We start from the raw sequence: 27,270 nt of genomic DNA on the forward strand, positions 1-27,270 counted from the left end.
ACAGTATGGAGGTTCCTCAAAAAACTAAACATAGAACTTCCCTATGACCCAGAAATTACACTACTAGACATTTATCCATGGGATACAGGTGTGCTGTTTAGAAGGGACACAGGCACCCCCACGTTTATAACAGCACTATGGACAATAGCTAAAGTATGAAAAGAGCCCAAATGCCCATGGATGGATGAATGGATAAAGAAGATGTGAGATATATGTGTATATATATGTATACACACACACACACACACACACACACACACACACACACACACACACTGGAGTATTACTTGGCAATCAAAAAGAATGAAATCTTGCCATTTGCAACTACATGGATGGAAATGGAGGGTATTATGCTAAGTGAAATTTGTCAGTCAGAGAAAGAGAGATATCATATGACTTCACTCATATGAGGACTTTAAGAGACAAAACAGATGAACATAAGGGAAGGGAAACAAAATAATATAAAAACAGGGAGGGGGCAAAACAGAAGAGACTCATAAATATGAAGAACAAACTGAGGGTTACTGGAGGTGTTGTGGGAGGGGTGATGAGCTAAATGGGTAAGTGGCACGAAAGAATCTACTCCTGAAATTATTGTTGCACTATATGCTAATTTGGATCTAAATTTTAAAAAGTAAAAAATTAAATTAAAAAATAAAATAAAATAAAATAAAATAAAATAAAAGCAAGTATTGTCCAAGATATGGAAGAAAAGGAACCCTCACATACTGTTGGTGGGAATGTCAGTTGGTAGAGCCAACACAGTAAATAGTATAGAGGTTTCTCTAACAATTAAAAATAAAAGTAACTATGATCTAGTAATTCTGCTACTGGTTATTTTTAAAATAATCTCTACACACACGTGGGTCTCAAAGTTACCACCCTGAGAGGAAGAATTGCATGCTGTACTTATTGAGCCAGACAAGTACCCCACAGCTAGTAGATATTTAAACAAGGAAATAAATTTTTTTTCTAGTTTCTTTTTATAATACTATTTTAAATACAGTAAGCAACTACAGACACAATTCAAGTAGACAAGTCAAAAGGAAAAGGAAAGGAAAAGAAAAAGAAAAAGAAAAAGAAAGAGAAAGAGAAAAAGGAAAAGAAAAAGAAAAAGAAGTATGAGCAGAGTGCATTCTTTACTCCACAATAAATACAGAACTCTATTAACTTTCCCCCACAAATATGCCATGGGAGGCCTAGGTTTCCATGTATTCAAGAGTACTCTCCATTGTTGTTCAGGGGGACCAGACTGCATTCAGGTGTGATGATGTCAAGCCAAATGTGTACACATACTGCTGAGTTCAAGGTCTACAGTTTTGGCCCTAACTTAAGTGAAGTTAAGCGACCAAGCTGCACTGGATCCCATAGCTGAAGTAGAGAGCAAACCCAATCAGCATCCAGACACCAAATGACACCCAGGTGGCAGCTGTCATCTGCATCATAAGGCAAACATTCACAAAGAAGCTCAGTAGTGGGAGGAGAGGCAGAGCAGGGACCTTAAAGTGAAGGGAACTGGAGATCTGAGGCTGTCTCCAGATGACCCCAGTGAGCCCAGTGATGAGCACCAGGAGCACTACAACCACTGAAATCCACACTGGGTCTCCAGAAAGCAGAACTGGCCCCTGAGTCAGCACCAGGCAAAGAAGAGTGAGCAGCAGAACAAGCAGTGAGGAGCAAACACGGACAACCCAGCCAGAGAGTGGAGTGGGGGTGGGACTGCCTGGAAAAAGTAGTCGTTGTAGAGTCAGCATCTCTGCTGCAGATACATCCTCCTCTTGCACCTCTGCTTCATTTTCCTCAGGCTGGTACCTGAGGATGAGAACACAAAGAGCAACGAGGGAGCGAGAAATCAGTGACCCAACTGCACTTAGGTCCAAGAGATCAGTGACTCCAAAGAAGAATATAATGGCTGCAATAGGTCCAACAATCACAATGTTCATGATAACAGCATATTGGAAGTAAGAGATATGGATAAGGAAACAGAACAGGAGGCCATCCTTTGCCATCATGTATAATACCCGATGTATTGGCCTCACAAAGCGTGAAAGACTGGCAGAAAGAATGCACAGGAATGCAAAAGCTACCACGTAGTAGGCAGGGACCCAGCCAATATGGAGAAATACCTCAGGCAAGGTGCTCCCAGGTTGGAGCTGGTAGTAAGGTACCATAAGCGTAAGTGCTGAAGAGACACCAAAATACAAGAAAAAGCAGATGAACAGTGAAACCATAATGCCCATGGGGATGGAACGCTGGGGATTCTGGGCGTTTTCAACTTTGGTAACAATATAGTCAAAACCTATAAATGCATAGTAACAGGTAGCTGCTCCACGGAGAATCCCCTTGAAGCCAAAAGGCACAAATCCTCCATCGCCCAGAGGGCCCAGTGTAGAGGTGTCATTGAGTCCAGCCTTTACATAGTCCGCTTCTGTGAGCTTCCAGTTGTTCAGGTCCCCCTTAATGAAGCCAGAGGTTATGACAAAGCTGAGAGCCAAAAGTTTCACCAATATGACCACTTTGGCAGGTGTGGAAGTCGAAAATGACCTGAAATACCAAATATTCCTGAATTCCATGAACAACAACACAAAACCCAGGGCAGAGAATTCTAGATATTCTGTAAGGACAGGGGGAACGTGTGCTGAGATGCTCTCTTGCACAGTCTCAGAGAGGCGGTTCCCACGCAGGTTCTCAAAAGTTAAGATCCATGTGCTGAACACAATGGCTCTCTCAGCAACAAAGGAGAGGATGAGGTTCCAGCCACTGATGAAGGCGCAGATTTCACCTATAGTGACAAAGCTGTAGAGATATGCAGAGCCAGATTGGGAAATACGGGCACTAATCTCTGCATAGCACAGCCCAGTCAACACAGAAGATAGGCCAGCCACCAAAATGCATATCACAAAAGATGGTCCTGCTTGATTGCTGACCACCTCACCAACCAGGACATATACACCTACACCCACTGTGCTGCCCACACCCAGGGCCACTAAATCCAGAGTGTTCAGTGTTCTCTGTGGGTCATCCTCAGCCACTGGTTCCTTCAGCCTCAGTTTGCATACCAGTTTTTGACCAAATCTACGAAGTGTCTGATGCAGCATTCTAGCTGGAACTGAAGAGGATTCCAGGATCAGAGAGCTACAGCAAGTCCAGGGAGCAGAGTGGGATCTGGTTCGGTAAGGCTGAATTAAGCCAAGTTGAGTTGGGGCTGCCAAGGTCCATTACTCAGGCTTCAAAGCTCCTGCTTTGTATTTCATCTGGTATGTGATAGCCCTTCATAAATCCTAAATAAACAATAAATATTTACTGAACAATGGTGTTCAATCAACCAAATAATGAAAGTTCATAACCAAACCTCAGAAGTCCCATGTCACCTGTTGTAGCACAAGTATCACAGAAACAGAAACATAAGATCATAAAAAATAAACCCTGTTCTCTCCTGTCCCTTCAGAAAAGTGTCAAATGTCTCCCAACATTCTCCTTTTACACACCACCTTATAAAATTCTCTTTGGGTTCATTTAACTCATGTAGCTTCATGTACTAATTGAGCTGCAGGGCACAATAGGGCATGACTTTCTTGTGCAATAATTCACACATGGGATGTTTGTGTGTTGCTTGAGCGTAAGTTATGATACATTAATTCATGAACTAGAGGACCTTGTTGCAGTTACAGAACCATTTCTTAAATATCATCTGAGTTTAAAATACAAATATTGGTCCCACTGTCTTAAAATTCTTTGCCCCAAAATCAGTTCCCAAGGTCAGGTGGCTGCCTTTCTCCCCATTCTGCATCATCCATTTAGCTGTACTAAAGGCAAAGAAGGTCCAACCCTTCGCTTTACCCATCTAGGCCCACAAGGGGCAATGTGAGAAGAGAGGAAGAGGGAGAAAGAGGCAGGGCTTTCATGGGGCGCCTGGGTGGCGCAGTCGGTTAAGCGTCCGACTTCAGCCAGGTCACGATCTCGCCGTCGGTGAGTTCGAGCCCCGCATCAGGCTCTGGGCTGATGGCTCAGAGCCTGGAGCCTGTTTCCAATTCTGTGTCTCCCTCTCTCTCTGCCCCTCCCCCGTTCAGGCTCTGTCTCTCTCTGTCCCAAAAATAAATAAACGTTGAAAAAAAATTAAAAAAAAAAAGAGGCAGGGCTTTCATAACTACCTGCAAGAACTAGAGAAACCAGGCTGTCCGGTGAGGAAACACTGGAGAAATAGTGTCCATTACTAATGGAGAAGTGTCCATTACTAATGGAGAAGAGCCAGAAAGGCCATTTTGTGAATTCTGACATTCAGTAAACCTCACCCAAAGCGATCAGGCAAAATTTACTACAGTTTCTAATGTCCACAGTTATGAGAGTATGATAGGTAGGAAGGAAAGAAGTAAGTCACCTAGCTCAGTAGATCACAACCAAAACAATTCCTTCTGTCTCCTTGCTCTCTGGGTTCCAGGGAAAGAAGGTGAGCTCACTTCTGCAGACAGTCTCCTCACTGGCCACACTGTGCTCTATAAACACCCTGGGCCATCTGTGATGTCAAGGGCCAGCCACCTGAAGACCCTGCCCTGCTCTGTGAGCTTATATTAAAACACTAACTTGTAACTCCCTATTAATTTTCCACTATAGTTATTTTTCACTTGCTCAAACCATGGTCTTTATAGGCCAAATACATTTTTTTTAATCAAGGAGCCCTACATACATGTGGTTCCTCCTTGCTCTTCTTCCACTGCTGCTATTCAAATGGCCCCCTCCATCAAACAGAGCAAGACTGTGGTTAACAATTCACAGCAATGCCCCAGAAATGAGTAGTGGAGAAAAGAGAAAACAAAGTCAGGCAGCCCCCACTCTCCTACTATTCAGGCTTTGGTTTTGAGAGAATTTTAGGAAATGTTATCAGAGGTTTTTAAAGGCAGAAATACCAAATAAAAATTGATCAGTCTTCTCTACAGATTAGCAAAAGGAATCCTAATGTTATGGGTCAAAGCTTCTGTGTACAAATCCATCTAGACTCCTTATTTGCCACCCACCAGTTCCAAGGTTATGATTTACTAACAAGCACACAACATAGACAGAGTCAATACTTAACTCATGAAATCTTGCTACACTATAAAGGTCATTGACATGTCCCCCAACCACCCCCAGGCTTCAAACCCATCAGTGGTTCCCACTGCACTTCCTTCATAGTTCTTCCTTCATAGTCCATCCTTCCTTCCTTCCTTCCTTCCTTCCTTCCTTCCTTCCTTCTTTCCTTCCTTCTTTCCTTCCTTCATCATCTGGCCTGTGTTGATTCCTCCAGCCTCATACCCTATCCAGTTCCTGCTCCAGCTATGAAATTCCACACTCATCCTGTTACCTGTCTCTAATGCTTTCTTGTCCCTTCACTTAGCTAACCCCCACTTTTCTTTCAGTTCCCAGCTCAGAAGTTGCTTCCCCCAAAAGCCTCCCCTGACCTTTATGCTGACATTCCTGTGTGCTCTCATAGCACCTGGGCTTCCCCATGTGCCATTTATCCTAGTGTATCAGAATTACAGCTCAGCTGTCTGTGTCCTAATCAAAGTGTTAGTTACATGCTCAATAAATACTTGAACAAATATACAAACTGAGAATAGAAACTGAAATGAGAACATAATCCAGAATTCCTATTTAAGTGACTTGAAGATGCATACTTTGTAGCCAAACGATGCTTATAATACGGATTTAGGTAAAGATATAAATTGTAATACCTTCCTGGTAGAAGACAAGCAAAATGAAAAGTGTGAAGGAAAAACAAACTGATGAACCCTTTACCTCGCGTCATGCATGGCAGGTATAAGCCACACAGGGTGACAAAGAATTGTCAAATTTTTTGAAGGCATCATGCTCAGGCCCTGTAATCTAGGTGGGATTTCCTAAGGCAGAGGTTCTCACTTCAGGGGACAGAAGGAGGGATAATGAAGACACTGGGGAACACTTTCATACTTCATATCTTGTCCCTCTGGATATTCTTGTCCACTAGCTCTTTCCTTCCCATGGCTGCTCTAAACCACTCAAATGACAAGTAATTGTCCTCAATTTCAAAGAGAAGAGATTATAAAAGCTTCCTTTATGGGAATGCAGCACAGTTTAGCAGATAGGAGTAAGGCTTTGCTGATACATGGTTCATGTTCAATATGGAATTCAACCTTATACTAGGTACTCCACACAAATTAGTTACCCTCTTGGTGCTTTAGCTTCAGTAACAGTCAAATGAGGGTAAAAGTACCTCATAGGGTAATTGTGAGACATAAGAGAAATGATGTCTATAAAGTACTTAGCTCTGTGCCTACCCAAAAATTTGTAATTAATATGATCTACCTAATGTTTAATATTAAAATCTGACCCAAATTCCCAAACTTTAAAAATCAATTCATCTTTATAAAATGTCTAGCCCCAAAATCATACACTAAAATTTGAACCTATTAGCTCATGCTCATGAGACAATGAAAACAGCTTTATTCCATATGTTTTGTCTTGAAATGCTAAGTACCCTAATTAGACAGCTCCCGGTCTAATTAGGTGTTAAACACGTGGAGTTCCTAGGCTTACTGGGTTAGTCCAGGCATCAAGAAAATGCAACCCTGGAGGGATCCTGGGAAGATGGCAGCATAGGAGAATGCTGGGCTCACCGCGTCCTGTTCATCATTTAGATTCCACCTACACCTGCCTAAATAACCCAGAAAACCACCAGAAGACTAGCAGAACAGAGTCTCCAGAGCCAAACGCAGATGAGAGACCCACAGAAGAGGGTAGGAAGGGCGGAGAGGCGGTGCGCACTACACGGACTGGCAGGAGGGAGCCGGGTCGGAGGGGCGGCCCGCCGGCCAATAAGAGCCCCCGAGTCTGGCTTGCAAAAGTGAAGGAGCCGGATGGAGTGTGTTCTGACAGCAAGCGGGACTTGACATCTGGAAGGTTATAACCTAACAGCTCTGCTCGGAGAACGGGAGGGCTGGAGGACAACGGGAGGGAAAGATGTTGAGCCCCGGACAACAGAGCTCAGCTTGGCGGGGAACAAAGGCACTCGTCAGTGCCATCTCCCTTGCCCATCCCCCAGCCAAAATCCTAAAGGGAACCAGTTCCTGCCAGGGAACTTGCTTGTACCTCACAAACACTCAAGGCTGTGCTTCTGTGGATCCATCCCTCCAGCGGATCTGACTCCCTCCCGGTGCAACAGGGCGCCCCCCTGAAGCGGACCAAGAGGCAAAATGAGCTGAGCCTGCCCCTCCCACTCCTGTGCACCTTGGCAATCCACCCGAGCTAATATGCCAGATCCGCAGCACCACAAGTCTGGCAGTGTGCAAGTAGCCCAGATTGGCCACGCCACCCCACAGTGAATCCCTCCCCTAGGAGAGGGGAAGAGAAGGCACACCCAGTCTGACTGTGGCCCCAGCGGTGGGCTGGAGGCAGACATCAGGTCTGACTGCGACCCTGCCCACCAACACAAGTTATTCAAGACAGACAGGAGAAGGTGCCCGCAGTTCCGCACCACTCCAGAGACTATCCAAAATGACGAAACGGAAGAATTCCCCTCAAAAAAATGTACAGGAAATAACAACAGCTAACGAACTGATCAAAAACGATTCAAACAATATAACAGGAAGTGAATTTAGAATAATAGTCATAAAATTTATCGCTGGGCTTGAAAACAGTATAAAGGACAGCAGAGAATCTATTGCTACAGAGATCAAGGGACTAAGGAACAGCCAGGAGGAGCTAAAAAATGCTATCAATGAGCTGCAAAATAAATTGGAGACAACCACAGCTCGGATTGAAGAGGCAGAGGAGAGAATAGGTGAACTAGAAGATAACATTATGGAAAAAGAAGCTGAGAAAGAGAGAAATTAAAAAATCCAGGAGTATGAGGGGAAAATTAGAGAACTAAGTGATGCACTGAAGAGAAATAATCTATGCATAATTGGTATTCCAGAGGAGGAAGAGAGAGGGAAAGGTGCTGAAGGTGTACTTGAAGAAATCATAGCTGAGAACTTCCCTGATCTGAGGAAGGAAAAAGGCATTTAAATCCAAGAGACACAGAGAACTCCCTTCCGACATAACTTGAATCGATCTTCTGCATGACATATCATAGTGAAACTGGCAAAATACAAGGATAAAGAAAAAATTCTGAAAGCAGCTAGAGATAAACATGCTCTAACATATAAAGGGAGACCTATAAGACTCGTGACCGATCTCTCTACTGAAACTTGGCAGGCCAGAAAGGAATGGTAGGAGATCCTCAATGTGATGAACAGAAAAATATGCAGCCGAGTATCCTTTATCCAGCAAGTCTGTCATTTAGAATAGAAGGAGAGATAAAGGTCTTCCCAAACAAACAAAAACTGAAGGAATTTGTCACCACTAAACCAGCCATACAAGAAATCCTAAGGGGGATCCTGTGAGACAAAGTACCAGAGACATCCTTGCAAGCATGAAACCTACGGACATCACAATGACTCTAAACCCATATCTTTCTATGATAACACTGAATGTAAATGGATTAAATGCACCAACCAAAAGACATAGGGTATCAGAATGGATAAAAAAAAACAAGACCCATCTATTTGCTGTCTACAAGAGACTCATTTTAGACCTGAGGACACCTTCAGATTGAGACTGAGGGGATGGAGAACTATTTACCATGCTACTGGAAGTCAAAAGAAAGCTGGAGTAGCCATACTTATATCAGACAAACTAGACTTTAAATTAAAGTTTATAACAAGAGATGAAGAAGGGCATTATATAATAATCACAGGGTCTATCCAACAGGAAGAGCTAACAATTATAAATGTCTATGCGCCGAATACAGGAGCCCCTAAAATTAAAAAACAATTACTCACAAACATAAGCAACCTTATTGACAAGAATGTGGTAATTGAAGGGGACTTTAATATTCCACTTACAGAAATGGATAGATCATCTAGACACACTGTCAATAAAGAAACAAGGGCCCTGAAGGAGACATTGGATCAGATGGACTTGACAGATATATTTAGAACTCTGAATCCCAAAGCAACAGAATATACTTTCTTCTCGAGAGCACATGGAACATTCTCCAAGATAGATCATATACTGTGTCACAAAACAGTCCTTCATAAGTATACAAGAATTGAAATCATACCATGCATACTTTCAGACCACAATGCTATGAAGCTTGAAATCAACCACAGGAAAAAGTCTGGAAAACCTCCAAAAACGTGGAGGCTAAAGAACACCCTACTAAAGAATGAATGGGTCAACCAGGAAATTAGAGAAGAAATTAAAAAACATATGGAAACAAACGAAAATGAAAATACAACAATCCAGATGCTTTGGGATGCAGCGAAGGCAGTCCTGAGAGGAAAATACATTGCAATCCAGGCCTATCTCAAGAAACAAGAAAAATCCCAAATACAAAATCTAACAGCACACCTAAAGGGAATAGAAGCAGAACAGCAAAGGCAGCCCAAACCCAGCAGAAGAAGAGAAATAATAAAGATCAGAACAGAAATAAACAATATAGAATCTAAAAAAACTGTAGAGCAGATCAACGAACCAAGAGTTGGTTTTTTGAAAAAATAAACAAAATTGATAAACCTCCAACCAGGCTTCTCAAAAAGAAAATGGAGATGACCTAAATAGATAAAATCATGAATGAAAGTGGAATTATTACAACCAATCCCTCAGAGATACAAACAATTATCAGGGAATACTATGAAAAATTATATGCTAACAAACTGGACAACCTGGAAAAAATGGACAAATTCCTAAACAACCACACACTTCCAAAACTCAATCAGGAGGAAATAGAAAGCTTGAACAGATACATAACCAGCAAAGAAATTTAATCAGTTATCAAAAATCTCCCAACAAATAAGAGTCCAGGACCAGATGGCTTCCCAGGGGAGTTCTACCAGATGTTTAAAGCAGAGATAATACCTATCCTCCTCAAGCTGTTCCAAAAAATAGAAAGGGAAGGAAAACTTCCATACTCATTCTATGAAGCCAGTATTACTTTGATTCCTAAACCAGACAGAGACCCAGTAAAAAAAGAGAACTACAGGCCAATACCCCTGATGAATATGGATGCAAAAATTCTCAATAAGATACTAGCAAATTGAATTCAACAGCATATAAAAAGAATTATTCACCATGATCAAGTGGGATTCATTCCTGGGATGCAGGGCTGGTTCAACATTCTCAAATCAATCAACATGATACATCACATTAATAAAAGAAAAGATAAGAACCATATGATCCCGTCAATCGATGCAGAAAAGGCCTTTGAAAAAATTCAGCAACCTTTCTTAATAAAACCCCTCGAGAAAGTCAGGATAGAAGGAACATACTTAAACATCATAAAAGCCATTTATGAAAAGCCCACAGCTAACATCATCCTCAATGGGGAAAAACAGAACTTCTTCCCTGAGATCAGGAACACGACAGGGATGCCCACTCTCACCGCTGTTGTTTAACATACTGTTGGAAGTGCTAGCATCAGCAATAAGACAACAAAAGGAAATCAAAGGCATCAAAATTGGCAAAGATGAAGTTAAGCTTTCACTTTTTGCAGATGACATGATATTATACATGGAAAATCCGATAGACTCCACCAGAAGTCTGCTAGATCTGATACATGAATTTAGCAAAGTTTCAGGATACAAAATCAATGTACGGAAATCAGTTGCATTCTTATACACTAATAATGAAGCAACAGAAAGACAAATAAAGAAACTGATCCCATTCACAATGGCACCAAGAAGCATAAAATACCAATCTAACCAAAGATGCAAAAGATCTGTATGCTGAAAACTATAGAAAGCATATGAAGGAAATTGAAGAAGATATAAAGAAATGGAAAAACATTCTGTGCTCATGGATTGGAAGAATAAATATTGTTAATATGTCAATACTACCCAAAGCTATCTATACATGCAATGCAATCCCAATCAAAATTGCACCAGCATTCTTCTCGAAACTAGAACAAGCAATCCTAAAATTCATATGGAACCACAAAAGGCCCCGAATAGCCAAAGGAATTTTGAAGAAGAAGACCAAAGCAGGAGGCATCACAATCCCAGACTTTAGCCTCTACTACAAAGCTGTCATCATCAAGACAGCATGGTATTGGCACAAAAACAGACACATAGACCAATGCAATAGAGAAGAGACTCCAGATTTGGACCCACAAAAGAATGTCCAACTCATCTTTGACAAAGCAGGAAAGAATATCCATGGAAAAAAGACAGTCTCTTTAACAAATGGTGCTGGGAGAACTGGACAGCAACATGCAGAAGGTTGAAACTAGACCACTTTATTACACCATTCACAAAAACAAACTCAGAATGGATAAACGACCTGAATGTGAGACAGGAAACCATCAAAACCTTAGAGGAGAAAGCAGGAAAAGACCTCTCTGACCTCAGCCGTAGCAATTTCTTACCTGACACATCCCCAAAGGCAAGGGAATTAAAAGCAAAAGTGAATTACTGGGACCCTATGAAGATAAAAAGCTTCTGCACAGCAAAGGAAACAACCAACAAAACTAAAAGGCAACCAACAGAATGGGAAAAGATATTTGCAAATGACATATCGGACAAAGGGATAGTATCCAAACTCTATAAAGAGCTCACCAAACTCCACACCCGAAAAACAAATAACCCAGTGAAGAAATGGGCAGAAAACATGAATAGACACTTCTCTAAAGAAGACATCTGGATGGCCAACAGGCACATGAAAAGATGCTCAACGTCACTCCTCATCAGGGAAATACAAATCAAAACCACACTCAGATATCACCTCACGCCAGTCAGAGTGGCCAAAATGAACAAATAAGGAGACTATAGATGCTGGAGAGGATGTGGAGAAACGGGAACCCTCTTGCACTGTTGGTGGGAATGCAAATTGGTGCAGTCACTCTGGAAAACCGTGTGGAGGTTCCTCAAAATATTAAAAATAGGCCTACCCAATGACCCAGCAGTAGCACTGCTAGGAATTATCCAAGGGATACAGGAGTGCTGATGCATAGGGGTACTTGTACCCCAATGTTTATAGCAGCACCCTCAACAATAGCCAAATTATGGAAAGAGCCTAAATGTCCATCAACTGATGAATGGATAAAGAAATTGTGGTTTATATACACCATGGAGTACTACATGGCAATGAAAAGAATGAAATATGGCCTTTTGTAGCAACGTGGATGGAACTGGAGAGTGTTATGGCTAAGTGAAATAAGCCATATAGAGAAAGACAGATACCATATGTTTTCACTCTTTTGTGGATCCTGAGAAATTTAACATAAACCCATGGGCGAGGGGAAGGGGAAAAAAAAAAGGAGGTTAGAGTGGGAGAGAGCCAAAGCATAAGAGACTCTTAAAAACTGAGAACAAGCTGAGGGTTGATGCGGGGTGGGAGGGAGGGGAGGGTGGGTGATGGGTATTAAGGAGGGCACCTTTTGGGATGAGCACTGGGTGTTGTATGGAAACCAATTTGACAATTAACTTCACATATTGAAAAATAAATAAATAAATAAATGCAAGCCTCAGACAACATCATCATCATCATCATAATCATCATCAACATCATCATCATCATCAATATTCTTCCCTATGGATATCCATCTTATTCCTAGAAGGGGTAGTGCTGGGTAGTATAGTGCTAAAAGCAATGAACATTATGTCAGAAATTTTCGAGTTGAGCCTTGGCTCTTCCACTTCACTGTATAAACCAGGGTAATTTGCTTGATCTCTCTAAGCCTCAGGTTTCCCCAACCACAAGGAACCTTATTTCACTTCCCTTACAGGATGAACATAAGAATTTGATGAGAAGATACAAAATACTACCCACTGCTGGTGGGAGTCTAACTGGTGTCACCATCCTGAAGCACAATATTCGTGGAATTAAGAATTCACACCCTCCCACCTGGCAATGCTTTCTGAGATATACACCTCAGGGAAACTGTCTCCTGAGTCTATAAGGAGGCTCATATGAGCGAGTTTATCACAGAACTGTTTCTGAATTTGTAGCTATGCCAGCCTCTGTTACTAGAGGAATGTAACGGTAAAATGTGCCATATGTACACAATGAAATATTACACAGCAGTCAGAGATAAAAAAGTAGATTAAAGATAACAACATGAGTAGATTTCAGAAGCAACGTTAAGTAACAAAACTATAAGCAGGATGAAGTACACAGTACAATTACATTTATACACATTTATATAACAGCCAAAAAGTGCTCTGTGTTTGTCATGGATATATACATACTTGTTAAAAATGTCACATCATTCTCTGCTAAAACCTCTCACTTTTTATTCAGAGTAGAAGCCAAAGTCTGCATTTACAATGACCTACAAAGACCTACAGTTTGTGTCACTGACCCACCTGCTACTCAGCCTCTGTTTCTCTCTTCCCCCCCCACTCATATTTCTCTAGCCCCCTAACCATTCTGACCTCCTAACATACCAGGCAAGACCCTACCTCAGGGCCTTTTTACTTGCTGTCCCTATGACCATACCACTTCTAGCCCAGATAGCCCCATTGTTGCTCACTTCACTACATTTGGTAAAAGAACATGTATAGCACAGATTTCCTTAATCGCCATATATAAAACTACAACCTGCTCCTAACCACCCATGCCATCCCTTATCCCCATGCACTCATTGTCTTCATAGCTCTTGTCACTATTCAAGGTAATATATGTTGTACTTAACTGTTTATTATTTCTTCACACCTAAAGGTATAAGTTCCATGAAAGCAAGACATTTTTATTGTTTGGCTATTGGCTGTATTCCCCACACTACAACTGTGTATTTGTAGAGTGAATAGATGGATCTAAATACAGATATAGAGCATGTAGTGGAAGAGCATCTGTTAAATACACTAAAGAAAGTGCCTCCAGTGAGGAGGAGGAATAAGAATAGAGATCAGGATGAAAGGGTAAATAAAATGCATTGCCAAGGGGCCTGACAGGAAGCAATCATGCTCAGTCCATGACTGAGGGAAGGGTTGATTCCACTCTGTGCATTTCAGATTCAACAAGGAATTGCATGAGATAATGTGGGAGTTAAGTTGAAGGGTAACTGTACCTTGTAATTGTCAGGACATGGGAAACACAGAGAAGAGGGTGGAGAACAAGGGAAGATGGGGCACCCCTCCTACCAGTTCCCTCTGAACCCATTTCCCTTTTCTCAATTCCTCTTTCTCCTTCAGCTCCTTCAACTGTCTCTGGAGTTTCCTTACTGGGCACTAAGGACACTTGAACCATGCTTCTCTCTCTGGGGAACCATCTGCAGCCACCAACCTCCCAACAAAGATACAACAGTGGTTCTTGTCATTTGCTGAATTACAGACCCCTCTGAGGTTAGTCACCTCAAAAAAATGTCCTACACTCTTCTGAAGTCCATTCATAGACGCTGAGCAGGAATCCCAGAGGAGGACCATCTGAAAGGCAGGGTCGGAGATGGGTAAGGCTTTTGATCATTTCTATTTCCCTCAACTGTGTTGTGCAGGGTGGTCCTTGTGCTCTTCCCACGTTTACTAAAGACAAGGGACAGTGGGCTACAGACAAATTATGAAGATACCAGAGAAGCAAACCAAAGAACAAAACATCTGGGAATTAAATTAATCACATTTCATTACTCCAACATAAGCAGGCAGAAGAAAAATAAACAGGCAAGCTTATAGAAAAAGAAAGCAAACCAAATATTGGGTATCCTGAGAGAGCTTACAACAAATCCAGTTTATAACCAATACACAAAAATATCATCCTCAAACGTTATTTTCAGAAATGCCCTTTCTCTGTTCAGGAATCTACAATTATTCCAATACTTTATATTCAGTCTAGACTCTTTGACCCAGCTGTCAGAGCCCTGCACTAATTCTCCCCCACCCTCAGGCCCATCATCTCCTTACTAACTCAGCTCCTCACATACTCTGAATTACCCATCTAGGGATGAGCCTTTGGCCTGAGCAAGTACCTGTCCTGCCAGGGATGCCCTCCTCACTCCATTCTGTCCACTCTTAATGCTTCTGTCCAGCTTTAATGCTAGGTCTTCTCAACCCTAATCTACAACCTTCCACCAACATCTCAGAAGCCTTTCCTAAGCCATCCTGACTGGTCCCCATCTCCAAAGTTCTTCCCCTTCCTGCCAGCACTTACAGCCCATTCTGATGCTCAGCTGAAACTAATTTTCCCATTCTGTCTGCTGGTGTCCTGTGTGTGTCACTTAAATTCATTTAAATTCTGGAGGGTAAGGCCAGGATCCATAAAACTCCTTTTTCTGAATCCCACACTTCCACCTCCAAACCTCACTATCCATGACAAGAATCTGCTCATAATTGTACCAAGCAACCATAAGAGGCATGTAAGATGGAGAAATGAATACATACATGTATTTATTGACTAATATATCTTGAGATTTCCAGAGGAAAGTTTTGTTGTTTTGGGTTGTTTGTTTTTTTTGTTTGGAAAGAGAGAAAGGGCCAAACACAGGTATAAACAGAAGACTAGAACATGCATCCATTACATATTTCAAACACCTTTCCTGAGGTCATTTCCTAATGAGAACCCTGGGTCTGTGATTCTCAGTTTAATTAAGAAACAGTCTCTCCCAAAGGAGGTCCTTGGTGCAAAGGAAGTGCTGAAGGAAAGGCAAAAAGGTGCCAGGGAATGAGAAGCCAGCTTGCATGAATTCCATAATACCCTCATCTCCCCTCTTCCATCCCTCATCCTCAGTGTATTTCAGTCTCTGAACTCCTTTCTAACTCCAAAACCAAAGTTCCATTCCAAGTCTTCAAGAAGATCTGTTAAATCTAACAATCTACACACAAAATTGCAGGCTGTTTCCTTTCACAACCAGCCCAACCACTCCCCTTTGTCCTGGAGGTCATTGTGTTTATTCTTCTGTGTCTAGAAGGGTACTCCCCTCACTCTGGGCCTTTCCTTTTACTTATTTATTTAAAAATTCTTAGTGTTTATTTTTAGTTTTGAGATAGAGAGTGAGAGAAAAAAACAAGTGGGTGAGTGGCAGAGAGGCAGGGAGACACAGAATCTGAAGCAGGCTTCAGGCTCAGAGCTGTCAGCACAGAGCCTGATGTGGGGCTTGAACCACAAGCCATGAGATCATGACCTGAGCTGAAGTCAGACGCTTAACAAACTGAGCTACCCAATTTACTTTGGACCTTTCATTTTTAAAACTTTTTTCCAAGGAAATAAGTCCCACTGGTTACCATGGTTGGTTGCTAACATTCCTGTGAATCATGAATTTGGCCCTGTGCCTCCTCCTGAAAAGCCTCAAAGATAGTTTGGATACCAGCTGCTTTGCTAGAAGTTTGATAAAGACTTGAGAGGAAGGCTAATTAGGCTGTTAAATAATTATTTCACTTCTCAAAGTTTCAGAGAAGTGGACCTTAAATGTAATATCTCCAGAGATTATATAAATCCTCTGTATCTAAGCACAGCTCCTTTCTCATCTCAAGGTATATGAATACACCAGTCAAACCAGTGGTTTCCAAACAATCAGGTATAAAGCTTTTTAGAAAGGTGAACTTCCCCAGAGTTTCTCAAGTCCTAACTAAGCAGCCCTGCAACTGAGGTCGGGGGCAGTCCTGAATAAAGGAGTGGAGGTTTTGAGTTCAGGGCAAGAGTTTTAAGTAATAGTAAGTGCTGTGTACGTGTACACCAACATGTCCAAAGGTGAAGTAGTTCACAATGCATATAAACAAGTAAGCAGAACAAAATCCACCATGAACACTGCGACTGAGTCTCATACCCAGGGTAGAAGAGATTAGTTTAAAAAACAAATAAAAAATGGAATATTCTCAATTTCTCTGTCTGTTTGGCCTTCTCTTCAAGTCTATGTCCAATCATAGTCTTCCATTTATCCATTCAATAAATATACTTATTCTCATTTATTCAGCACTACAGATAAAGCAGAAAAAGCACAGAAATACATGAGTCCAGTCCCAAGCCCCAGATGCCTCAGGAAGGACTGTCAGAAATGTCTGAGATGCTCAGAGCTGGAAAAAGAAATGAGCCAGCCAATAGGGAAGACTGACCACGCATTTCTGAGGAGCAAAGAATACCTGTCATAACCTCACTTCCCCCAAGTTACAGGGATGAAAGGTCTACATAAATGAGAATTCCAAGGAGTTATATACTTTCTCAACAACTAATAATCTGGAGAGAATGGCTGTTCAACCACCATTCATAAATGTTAGAAATACCCATTTATGTGTGTGAGTTGGGGGCGGGGGGAGGGAGAGGATAGAGAAGGAGAGAATAATGGGGTTGTTCCTGCTGGGAAAGGAAGAGAGATAGAAATCAATTTTAACTATGACATTTTTGGATTCAATTGGGGGTTAGGGGATGGAAGTATAGTAAAATATGGAAACCTGGATAACTAATTTCTCTCAGTAAGAAAACAGGCCATGTACTCCTAGCTTCTGTGTGCTGTTTCTCACTCCAGCTGACAACCACTTAACTCACCGTCTACTCTCAACACTCTGTGATCACCACCCACCCCCTGGGTGAAGAGACTTTACAGCTTGTCTCATGCCATAGTCCTGATCTCATTTACCTTCTCTGTGGGCTCATTACAGAGGTCCTGGGTTATTTTTAAGACTTCAAACACGTGTAATAAAAAAGGGAGTCAGATATAGGAGAAAACTGCTCCCCCTCCTTTCCTCAAGTAGAAAAATAATAGGCCTAAGTAGCAGGGAAGATCTTATTTCATTCATTTATTCATTCATTCAATAAACATTAAACACCTTCTAATGCCACTCCTAGCGCTTGATGTTACAAACACAACTAGGAGAAAAAGGCATGCCCATGCATACATGGCACTCATTGTGTTTAACATGTTCTTCTATAATATTCCTGTCCAAAATGTGTAATCTAAATCTGATGATAAAAGCAATCAGTCTACAAAACAACTTTGTACAGAAAGTTGACTTTCTATAAAACAAGTGAGCTTTGCTTTTCAAAACTGTCAATGTCAGGAATGACAGGCTGAGAAACTGTTGCAGACTAAATAAAAATAAAAAGACATAACAACAAAATGCAATGCATAACCCTGGAATGTGCTTGAATCATGAACTACTCTAGTAAAAAAAATGGGCAATTAGTAAACTTAGATTATGGACCATATTTCATACACACACACACACACACACACACACACACACACACACATTGGACAGAGTAAGAAATGTGGCAAAATATTAACAATTGGTAAATCCTAGTGAAAAAATAAATGCTTATTTACTATAGTATTCTTGAAACTTTCTGTAGGATTGATATTTTGCAAACTAAAAATGTAGGAAGAAAAAAAAGAATGTCCCAATAGTAAAGGTTATGGATTCCCCTTCCCTGAATGCCCTTTATAAACAAATTTGACATGATTTTTGGTTAGAACCAAATCCCACCCAGAATGATTTAGCCTCAAATCAGTAACTTTAGATCAGAGGATTGGGTGGGAAGATGAAACTCTTTTGTCTTTGATTTACAACCAAAATTGTCAGCAAGCAAAAATGACTGGAAAGACACCACAACCCTGCCTCATGTAAGTACAGTTATATAAACTTCGTACTCTGACATTTTGTGGGACTGATACACACTAATAAACCAGGGCTAGACTTGAACTCTAGAGGCATTGGGGGAACATATGCAGAGGCTGAAGACAGAGAAAAATGGTATCTGGCAAATAAGGTTACCAGGTATATGTGCAAGAATTAGGGATACATGGAGAGAGTGGTGAAAGAGAACCAGATTTGTTGAGCTGCAAGTAATGCACAGATGTTATTTCATTTAACCCCCATAACAACACAATAACATAAGTATTATCATTCCACTTACTGACTGAGATATTAGGCAACTACCATTTAGCCAGTACAAAGAAGAGCTGGAATTTGAACTTGGTTCGTTGTTACTTCAAAGACCATTTTTTTCTCCTCCAGTACCATACCTCCACAAAGAAACACAATTCGAAGGCATGGCTATTAAAGGAGTATTTGAGGGGCGCCTGGGTGGCGCAGTCAGTTGAGCATCCGACTTCAGCCAGGTCACGATCTCGCGGTACGTGAGTTCGAGCCCCGCGTCAGTCTCTGGGCTGATGGCTCGGAGCCTGGAGCCTGTTTCTGATTCTGTGTCTCCCTCTCTCTCTGCCCCTCCCCGGTTCATGCTCTGTCTCTCTCTGTCCCAAAAATAAATAAATGTTGAAAAAAAATTAAAAATAAATAAATAAATAAATAAATAAATAAATAAATAAATAAAATAAAGGAGTATTTGAGCCACTTCTTGCCTTTGTGCACAGGTCACACTCTGCTGATGTCTTCCCTCTCTCCCAAATAGATACTGATGAGCCACTTAGAAGTGCAGGGAGAAAGAAAGCAAGAAAGCAAGAAAGCAAGAAAGCAAGAAAGCAAGAAAACAAGAAAGAAAGAAAGAAAGAAAGAAAGAAAGAAAGAAAGAAAGAAAGAAAGAAAAGTAGGTGAGGGGGAGATGCCTGGGTGGCTATGTCGGTTAAGCATCCAACTCTTGGTTTTGGCCCAGCTAATGACCTCACAGCTTCATGAGTTCAAGCCCCAAATCAGAAGCCTGCTTGGGATTCTCTCTTTCTGCCTCTATCTCTGCCCCTCCACAACTCATGCTGCCTCTTTCTTTCTCAAAGTGAATAAATGAACTTTAAAAAAAAAAGTGCCGGGACCACTAAATCTGAATGCTCCATCTAAATCATGTCCTGCTAAAATCTAAACCTAATTGAGGGCATTTTAGATGCCGAGAAAGATTCCAAAGCATCCCATAACCATTCCAATAGTTCCCAGATAAGATTCTACAACTTTTGTAAAATCCTGCCCACAACATTAGCCTATCTCTTTTTGCTTGGCTTTTAATGAAAATACAGTATAATAGATCTCTAGATGCCAAATATAAGTCACACTCTTGAGACTTCTTTCATCATCCAATTCTTTCCCCACTCTATTCCAAATCTTTTCTGGTCACTGCCTCCTTCTTAAGAAGAAAAAGAACCATCTTCAGGGCAGCTTAGGGAATTCTAGAGAAGAAAATTAAACCTTGATTTTCATTGTGTAAAGAAATATAGGCAGACAGGGGAGCAGACATTTTCTAAAATGGGAGCCCAATGGCAAGAAGATGGTTGCAATTTCCCTGACAACCTAATTCCTTTCAGGTTTGAGCTTCCCAAACCTCAGCCATCACTCATGGCTTCAAGATGCAGCCAGCACACACCATTAGGAAACTTCTGTCACAAAGGACAGCCCCAACTGGGACAGAGAAGGGCAGGAGGGTAGATTGCTCCAGTTTAATGAGAGTGGTTTAATGGAACATCTTTTTTTTTTTACTTTTCTTTTTTTCTTTTAAATTTGTTTTAATATTTATTCATTTTTCAGAGATGGAGAGAGGCAGAGCATGAATAGGGGAGGGGCAGAGAGAGGGAGAAGACGCAGAATCTGAAGCAGGCTCCAGGCTCTGAGCTGTCAGCACAGAGCCTGATGCGGGGCTCAAACCCATGGGGCTTGAGATCATGATCCCAGCCAATTCTAGCACTTAACCAACCGAGCCACCCAGGTGCACCTAACAAAAACCTCTTTTTAAGCTTCTTATCTCACTTGGCCATTTGCTCTCCAGGTTGGGCTGCCAATGAGGAGCAGACTGGGAATGTTTGCCAGAGAATGGCAATCTCTTCTTATCCTTAACCCAGAAGATCCAGTACCAGAAGAATATCAGTTCAACAGTCACTCAAAATATTATTAAACCCATTTCAGAAGTAAAACATCAGAGGGATGCTGGAAAAAAGATTTCAGCTATGTCAGATTGATCATTCTGGCTTGGCTATTGTTGACAACAAGACATCTGACCAACTAGAATATATAAAATGGGCATTTGTATCCCCCATGGTGACTCATACCTGTGACCAACTCTGAGCATCGTTAGTATTTATTAATTATCCATGGAAATAAGAGAAAAGACCAATGAACATAAGGCATGAATATAGACCTCTATGGCTACTTTTGGACTCCTTGCTATTTTTTTATCCTTAACCCAGAAGATCCAGTACCAGAAGAATATCAGTTCAACAGTCACTCAAAATATTATTAAACCCATTTCAGAAGTAAAACATCAGGGGGATGCTGGAAAAAAGATTTCAGCTATGTCAGATTGATCATTCTGGCTTGGCTATTGTTGACAACAAGACATCTGACCAACTAGAATATATAAAATGTAGACCTCTATGGCTACTTTTGGACTCCTTGCTATTTCTTATCCTTAACCCAGAAGATCCAGTACCAGAAGAATATCAGTTCAACAGTCACTCAAAATATTATTAAACCCATTTCAGAAGTAAAACATCAGGGGGATGCTGGAAAAAAGATTTCAGCTATGTCAGATTGATCATTCTGGCTTGGCTATTGTTGACAACAAGACATCTGACCAACTAGAATATATAAAATGGGCATTTGTATCCCCCATGGTGACTCATACCTGTGACCAACTCTGAGCATCGTTAGTATTTATTAATTATCCATGGAAATAAGAGAAAAGACCAATGAACATAAGGCATGAATATAGACCTCTATGGCTACTTTTGGACTCCTTGCTATTTTTTTAAAGTTATGAAGGAATATGAACAAGAGAGAAGGAATAATGGGTGTTCTGAACATGCTATTTGTATATGGAGATCAACAGAGAAGATAAAGGATTGCCTTTCTGTTTTAATTTCCAAAGGAAGAAAATCCAAATTTTGTTAAGAAACAAGGGGGTTGGCAAAGCAGCCTTTTAGGATCCTGATCTTATCCAGGGAAATTGCATAAAAACTTGGAATAAATGCAAGGAATTCTACCTGAACCTCACTGGTTCCAGGTATTTGGAAATCACTAGCCTACCCCTCAATTCAAGTCAGCAGACATGAAGTCATTTGACACTTAGCATCTTGTCCACATTAGTCCTCTATCTAGTAGATTTGTATGGTTTGCAAATACTGCATATACAGGGCCAGCCACCTGCCATACTCCCTAGTCCACCCTCCTGGTCCATAAAGTTGGTAACTCTAAACAGAGATCCTCTAGACTCTCACTCAGATTCACTCAGCAGTCACGAGAGAGTGTTGCCCTTGAAGCAGGATAAAGCCCTAAACCACATTCTTCCTGATCACTACATGCAGAAGAATTGAAGTGTGAGTGCTCCTTCTGGAAATGACACTTTCTTCAAGTCTTAAAAATGCACACACACACACACACACACACACACACACACACACACACACACCCAACCAACCTGCAGTTTCCTGCTCTCTATTAAATCCAAACTTCTAAGATTATATTTCCAAGGATTTCTTTTCACTGATGTTCTACCACTTACACATACTATTAACCTTTTATGTGGCTCCTACTGGCACAAATCTTTCCCCACACATGTACATCTTGCTGGCGTTAACATCAGATCTCACCCAAACTGTCCTTCTCTGCCTAGAATATGCTCTTTACCAACCCTGTTCATTATGACCCTCCTTCTGGAAACTTCTCTGGTCACAGCTACAGATAGGTATCTGATCTCTCCAGTATGGTTTCCTTGCCCCTTTCTCTTTCCTCGCTAATGTCCAGTGGCATAACTCACTGGCCTAGAACTTTGCATTGGAAGAAAACCCAGTTAGGAAAGAGGGTAGAAGGAGTAAGCGCTGAGGTGGAGCCCAGGAGAAGAGCTTTTGTCTAATGAAGTTTTTAGCTTTCTTTTCCTTTCCAGCTGAAGCCTGAGGTGCAAAGAGTTAACTGGTGATAGCCAAGAAGTACCTCAGGATATACAGCCCAATTTGGTGATGTCAGAGATCTAACACAAGAACTAAGGTCCAAGTCTCTTTCACCACAACAAAGTCAAAGTACAAAGGAAGTAACCTAAGTCAGCCAAGAGAATGTACATCATCAGTGACATTCATGATTTACATCAGTGTCATCCTTGTAATGTGTGACAATGGAACAGACAGACAACACAGAGTTTTACTACTTCCACTGCTTTACTTTATTTGTATAATACACCCTCTAATTGTTTGGCATTAGACAACATGACACAATACTCAAACTGCAATCACTACATTTAAGGCTGGCCTACAGAATGGAGGAGTGGGACCATAGTCAATTGATGGAATGGGGTGTAGAATAGGATTTCACTGGTTTCAGGTGGATAGGGAAGTATCCATAAAATGCTCTTATATTGTGAACTCCCAGAAAATAATTTTCTGTATTTGCTTCCATTTTTCTTGTACTATGTATACATACTACACAGATGGATTCTGTGTACTTAGGGTTGGATCTAAAGTGAGAATTCAGGTGGTCCCTCAAATCAAAACCACAAAAATCCCAAGTGAGAAAGACTGGATTCAACCTATTAAAGATGAGATTTCAGGGGCGCCTGGGTGGCTTGGTCGGTTAAGCGGCCGACTTCTGCTCAGGTCATGATCTCATGGTCCGTGAGTTCGAGCCCCGCGTCGGGTTCTGTGCTGACAGCTCAGAGCCTGGAGCCTGTTTCAGATTCTGTGTCTCCCCCTCTCTCTTCCCCTCCCCTGTTCATGCTCTGTCTCAAAAATAAATAAACATTTAAAAAAAATTTAAAGATGAGATTTCAATTAAACGTAAATGAATACAAAGACAATTCCAAATTTGCAAATTCAGGCACCACAGTGATACTTTGTGGGAAAAAAAACCTCAAGCAAAAGAAACATTTTTCTTTCCCTTAATTATCATCACCACAACCATTACTCACAAATTATCATGCACTCAGTTACACACAGTGCAAGACAATGGTGGCAAATACAGAATTCCCCTCTCTGGAAATTGTAGATTACATTTCATGAACACTTCCCCACCTGCCAAAAGAACTAAAAGATACATAAAGTATAAATGAGGAAGTGTATTCCTAAATCAGAAATAAATACTCAAGACAATGGCATGTCAAGATCCCAGATGGCTTCAGAGTAAAAGTATTAAGGACCTCATTTTCCATTGTGGATGAGACTAGTGAGTATCTTCTGTGTATCATGTGTCAGCCTGGGACACCACATAGAAGAGGGAAGAATTACCCCACTTGGCATTATGTATAACTGTTTTCCAGGAAAACATTAGTTCAAGATACATATTCAGCTTGGGCTGAGAAAATCAGAAAGGCCAGAACTTCTGCTTCTAGAGGTCTTCCAAAACCATATGGGCTACCAGAAAGAATCAAAATTAGATTTTCCAAACAGGAATCAAAGATATCTGGAAAATCGAGGAAGGGTGTACAATTAAGTGATTGGAAAGTGATGTGGTACATGAATGTCAATGATTAAAATCAATTTCTTCTCTGCTTCCCTTACAATTGACCACTCTTTCTTCCCAACTCTGAATCCTGTCAACATGAAATACCTAATAAAAAGTTCTCAGGAGAAATCAGTAGAAGGAAATCCATCTGCTTGTCCACCTTATTTTCTAAAAACAAAACAAAACAAAAACAAAACAACAAAATAAAACCCTGCAACACAGGATGACCTTTGTCTATTATGAGCACTGATCCACAATAATTTTTTCTAAGAAGTCATGTTAAGAAGTTTTGTTTTTTTTCCCCTGAGATCTTTCCTTTCCTTGTAAGGATCTGATCTTGAATATCCATCCAGTGATCCCATGCAACACTACATCCTATCTCCACTTTCGTACTAGCAGTTGTGAGTGGTCAGAGGTTATGGCTCCTTCTTCCATGTACTTCCTCCCAATATATACCCTCAGTAATACACTGCATACAAGGTGGCTTAGGAAAGGCTGACTCTCTCCGGTCACCTTACTTCATATCTTCAAATGTGTCCTTGTGTCCTCCATGTAAGCACTCAGCTGTCTCTTTCTCTCTGTCCTCTCTCAACATACTGTGCTTGTTTCCTCTCATAGCCCTAGGTAGCTGCTCCACGCTGTCACCATCTGCCTTGAAAAGTTAATTTGTTTTGCTTTCTTTTGTTGTAGGAAAAACACTAGATCATCTGAGTCATATGAAATTTGTATCCTGCATCAAAGTCCTGAGTTCCTGTTCAAATATAGATTCATATGACTTCTCCCTCAAAACTCATCCTCCTTACCCCAGCTCAGGCAACAAATCTACACCACTATTTAAGGGACACTCTTTATCCCTCTTCCTCAGGTCTTTCTATTCCCCACTCTGCTTTGTGATTTCTGGGATAATACAAGAAAACAAGGAGGAGGATAAAATGAAAATATATCCTAAAAATCATATTTGTCAATTTAGTGCATACATGTGAAGGAATTGGCCTTTCCACATGCTTTTGCTTAAATTAATGTTAAAATGAATCCGCTTCAAGAAGAACATAACACCTATCAATTGATAATGGAGAGAAGTTGCCCAAGAACTAACTGCTAGAGGGACAAGAAAGACAACCTAGAAATCGACATTTGCCACATATAATCAATAAAACAGGTTTTATGCATGGATACTATTATCTGGGCTTCTGGTGCTGGGTACAGCCCACAGTGTACATGGCACTGGGGAGGGTGGAGGGTGGAGAATAGTTTAAGACTCCCAAGGCCTTTAAAGTTAAAGAGTTGCAAATATGTTCTGAGATAACAGCAAACTCTCTTTTTCCTCTTGGAAACCCGGGAAGACAGACCTATTTCAGGCTTCTCCTCCAATTCTTTATCAATCAATGAAATATGCCTATCATGTACATGAAATTGATAGAATCCAAGAGAAATAACAGAGCCATTAAATGTCAAGGTTATTTAGCAGTCATTTATAACATGTGTGGGACCACAGAGAAGCCTTCTTAAAGTGACTGAAAGACCACTAAGCAGCCACACCCCAGGGGAACTTGGTAATCTTGCCTCCTACAGCCTGACCTGGCCTATAATCAATCCCCACCAGGCAACTTTTTTCAATTAGATAATAAAGTCATGGAGGTACCTTCAGCAGTAAAAATAGATATCTAGCTCCTTGAACATCTAGGAAGCAAACAGTCATATCCCCTCTGGTGATGGTGGACCACCTTATCATACTAGACCTGCTATTCTGCAAGGTCCACAACAATGTCCTCCCTAAGGAGATAGGACACAGATATTCTCAGAATATCCAGTGAGAAAATGTGGCAAAACATGAAGGAAACACCAGATCCAGGAAGAAGAATCTTCATTCATTCAAGGAACATGTTTAAGTATACTATGTGCTGGGCCCTGTGGGGAAGACAAAGATGAATAAAGCAAGCTGTGTGCCAGGTCAGAAAGGAAAGGCCAGGAAGAAGGGCAGGGCAAAGAGTTGAGAAGAACTCTGGAGAAGCACCCAGGATACACCTCCCCTACTTCATAGTTTCCTCAGCAGAGCTGAGAACCTTTCTGGTCTGGAAGAGAATAGAGTATAGGCAGCCAAATCACTCTGACCCCAGGAAACTCACATGCCCTTCCCAAACTCACAAGGCCTCTGGTCTGCACCCCCATCTCCCAATCTACTGTCTAGCTCTGGTGCCATAAAATACCCTCTTCTCAAACCCCACAGGGCTTTCACACCCAGCTGCACTTCATGCCAAGCCTTCTTCCTCTCTGCCTCTGTCTCAGTTTTCATGTCAACTCTATAAACATGAGAAATTACTTACCCATGTGCTGTTTCTGTATCAGAGGAGAAAGACCTGAGAGACAGTGCAAGACAAACCAAGGGAAAGGAAAGGATCTTGGCCTAGCAAAGTCAGGACTTGAGGTGGATTTTAGAGGTGGCCCTCAGGGAGGTAGGGCAGTGGGGAGGCTAGGCCCTCAGGAGAGCAGAGCTATCAGGAGGCGGGGCCATCAGAGGGCTGGTGTGCCTGGGAGGAGGGCTCATGAGAAGGGTGGGGAACTGTGAAGGAGGTGGATTAGGCAGAATCCTGGAGGAAAGCTAGAAATGGGCAAAGGATGACAAGTGGGACCCTGCATGGGTAAGGAGGTGGACTGAGGGATTAAAAGGGACTTGTTGGAAACTTTGTTGGCCCAAGATCTGCATGTACAAGTAAACAAGTTTTTCAAGGTATGGGGGAGGTCCTGGTTGGCAGAAAGACAGTGTGGGGAGCCACGTGATACCAGCCTGTGGTGATTTGGAGGCCAGTCCTAGATGCAGCTAAGGAGCCACTAAGAAGTCTTGTAAACAAGGATAGAAGCACTACCACAGGCACCTCTCAGAATCTCCTGCTAGTTTCCTCTATCAGCATCACACATCCCCACTCCCTCCTTCAGCATTCACTTCACTCCAGGATTAAAACTAAAAGGGAATTTGCTTAAGCTTCACCTCAAG

At 41.5% G+C, this 27,270-nt stretch overlaps 1 protein-coding gene across 1 annotated transcript; it reads right to left on the minus strand.

The window, feature by feature from the left end:
• Nucleotides 1-705: 705 nt before the first annotated feature.
• LOC125169844 (cationic amino acid transporter 3-like) lies at nt 706-26,691 on the minus strand. The gene is made up of 2 exons (XM_047865634.1): nt 26,603-26,691; nt 706-3,281 (listed from the first exon to the last, which is right to left on the minus strand). The coding sequence occupies exon 2, from the start codon at nt 3,096-3,098 to the stop codon at nt 1,341-1,343; it is 1,758 nt and encodes a 585-aa protein (XP_047721590.1). The 5' UTR covers nt 3,099-3,281; nt 26,603-26,691; the 3' UTR covers nt 706-1,340.
• Nucleotides 26,692-27,270: the final 579 nt, after the last annotated feature.

Source organism: Prionailurus viverrinus, chromosome B4, assembly GCF_022837055.1.
Source record: "Prionailurus viverrinus isolate Anna chromosome B4, UM_Priviv_1.0, whole genome shotgun sequence".
NCBI classification, from domain to species: Eukaryota; Metazoa; Chordata; class Mammalia; order Carnivora; family Felidae; genus Prionailurus; species Prionailurus viverrinus.